Below are 264 nucleotides of genomic sequence, written 5' to 3'. Positions count from 1 at the left end.
CCTCCTCCTCCTCCACAGATGCTGCAACAAACCCTAAACCCTAAACCCTAAACCCTAAACCCTAAACCCTAAACCCTCTAGAGCTTAGACAGCTCCTCCTCCTCCACTGACGCTGCAACAAACCCTAAACCCTAAACCCTAAACCCTAAACCCTTTAGAGCTTAGACTGCTGAATACCCTCCTCCTCCTCCTCCACCGATGCTGCACCTAAACCCTAAACCCTAAACCCTAAACCCTAAACCCTAAACCCTTAAAATCTTAGAC

General features: G+C 48.5%; 1 protein-coding gene across 1 annotated transcript in view; it reads right to left on the bottom strand.

Annotated features, from left to right (window-relative positions):
• The window catches only part of EMH_0050590 (uncharacterized protein), a gene marked incomplete at both ends in the record, with an annotated part of 8151 nt that overhangs the window by 3210 nt on the left and 4677 nt on the right, over positions 1-264 (bottom strand). The window contains one exon of the mRNA XM_038022021.1: positions 3-21. Coding sequence (XP_037877875.1) covers positions 3-21 — 19 coding nt within the window. The remainder of the gene's footprint in view (positions 1-2; positions 22-264) is intronic.

This window comes from Eimeria mitis, genomic scaffold, assembly GCF_000499745.2.
Source record: "Eimeria mitis Houghton genomic scaffold, Emh_scaff2226, whole genome shotgun sequence".
NCBI lineage: Eukaryota > Apicomplexa > Conoidasida > Eucoccidiorida > Eimeriidae > Eimeria > Eimeria mitis.
Note: the sequence above shows the minus strand (reverse complement) of the source record. Positions and strands in the feature narration are given on the sequence as shown.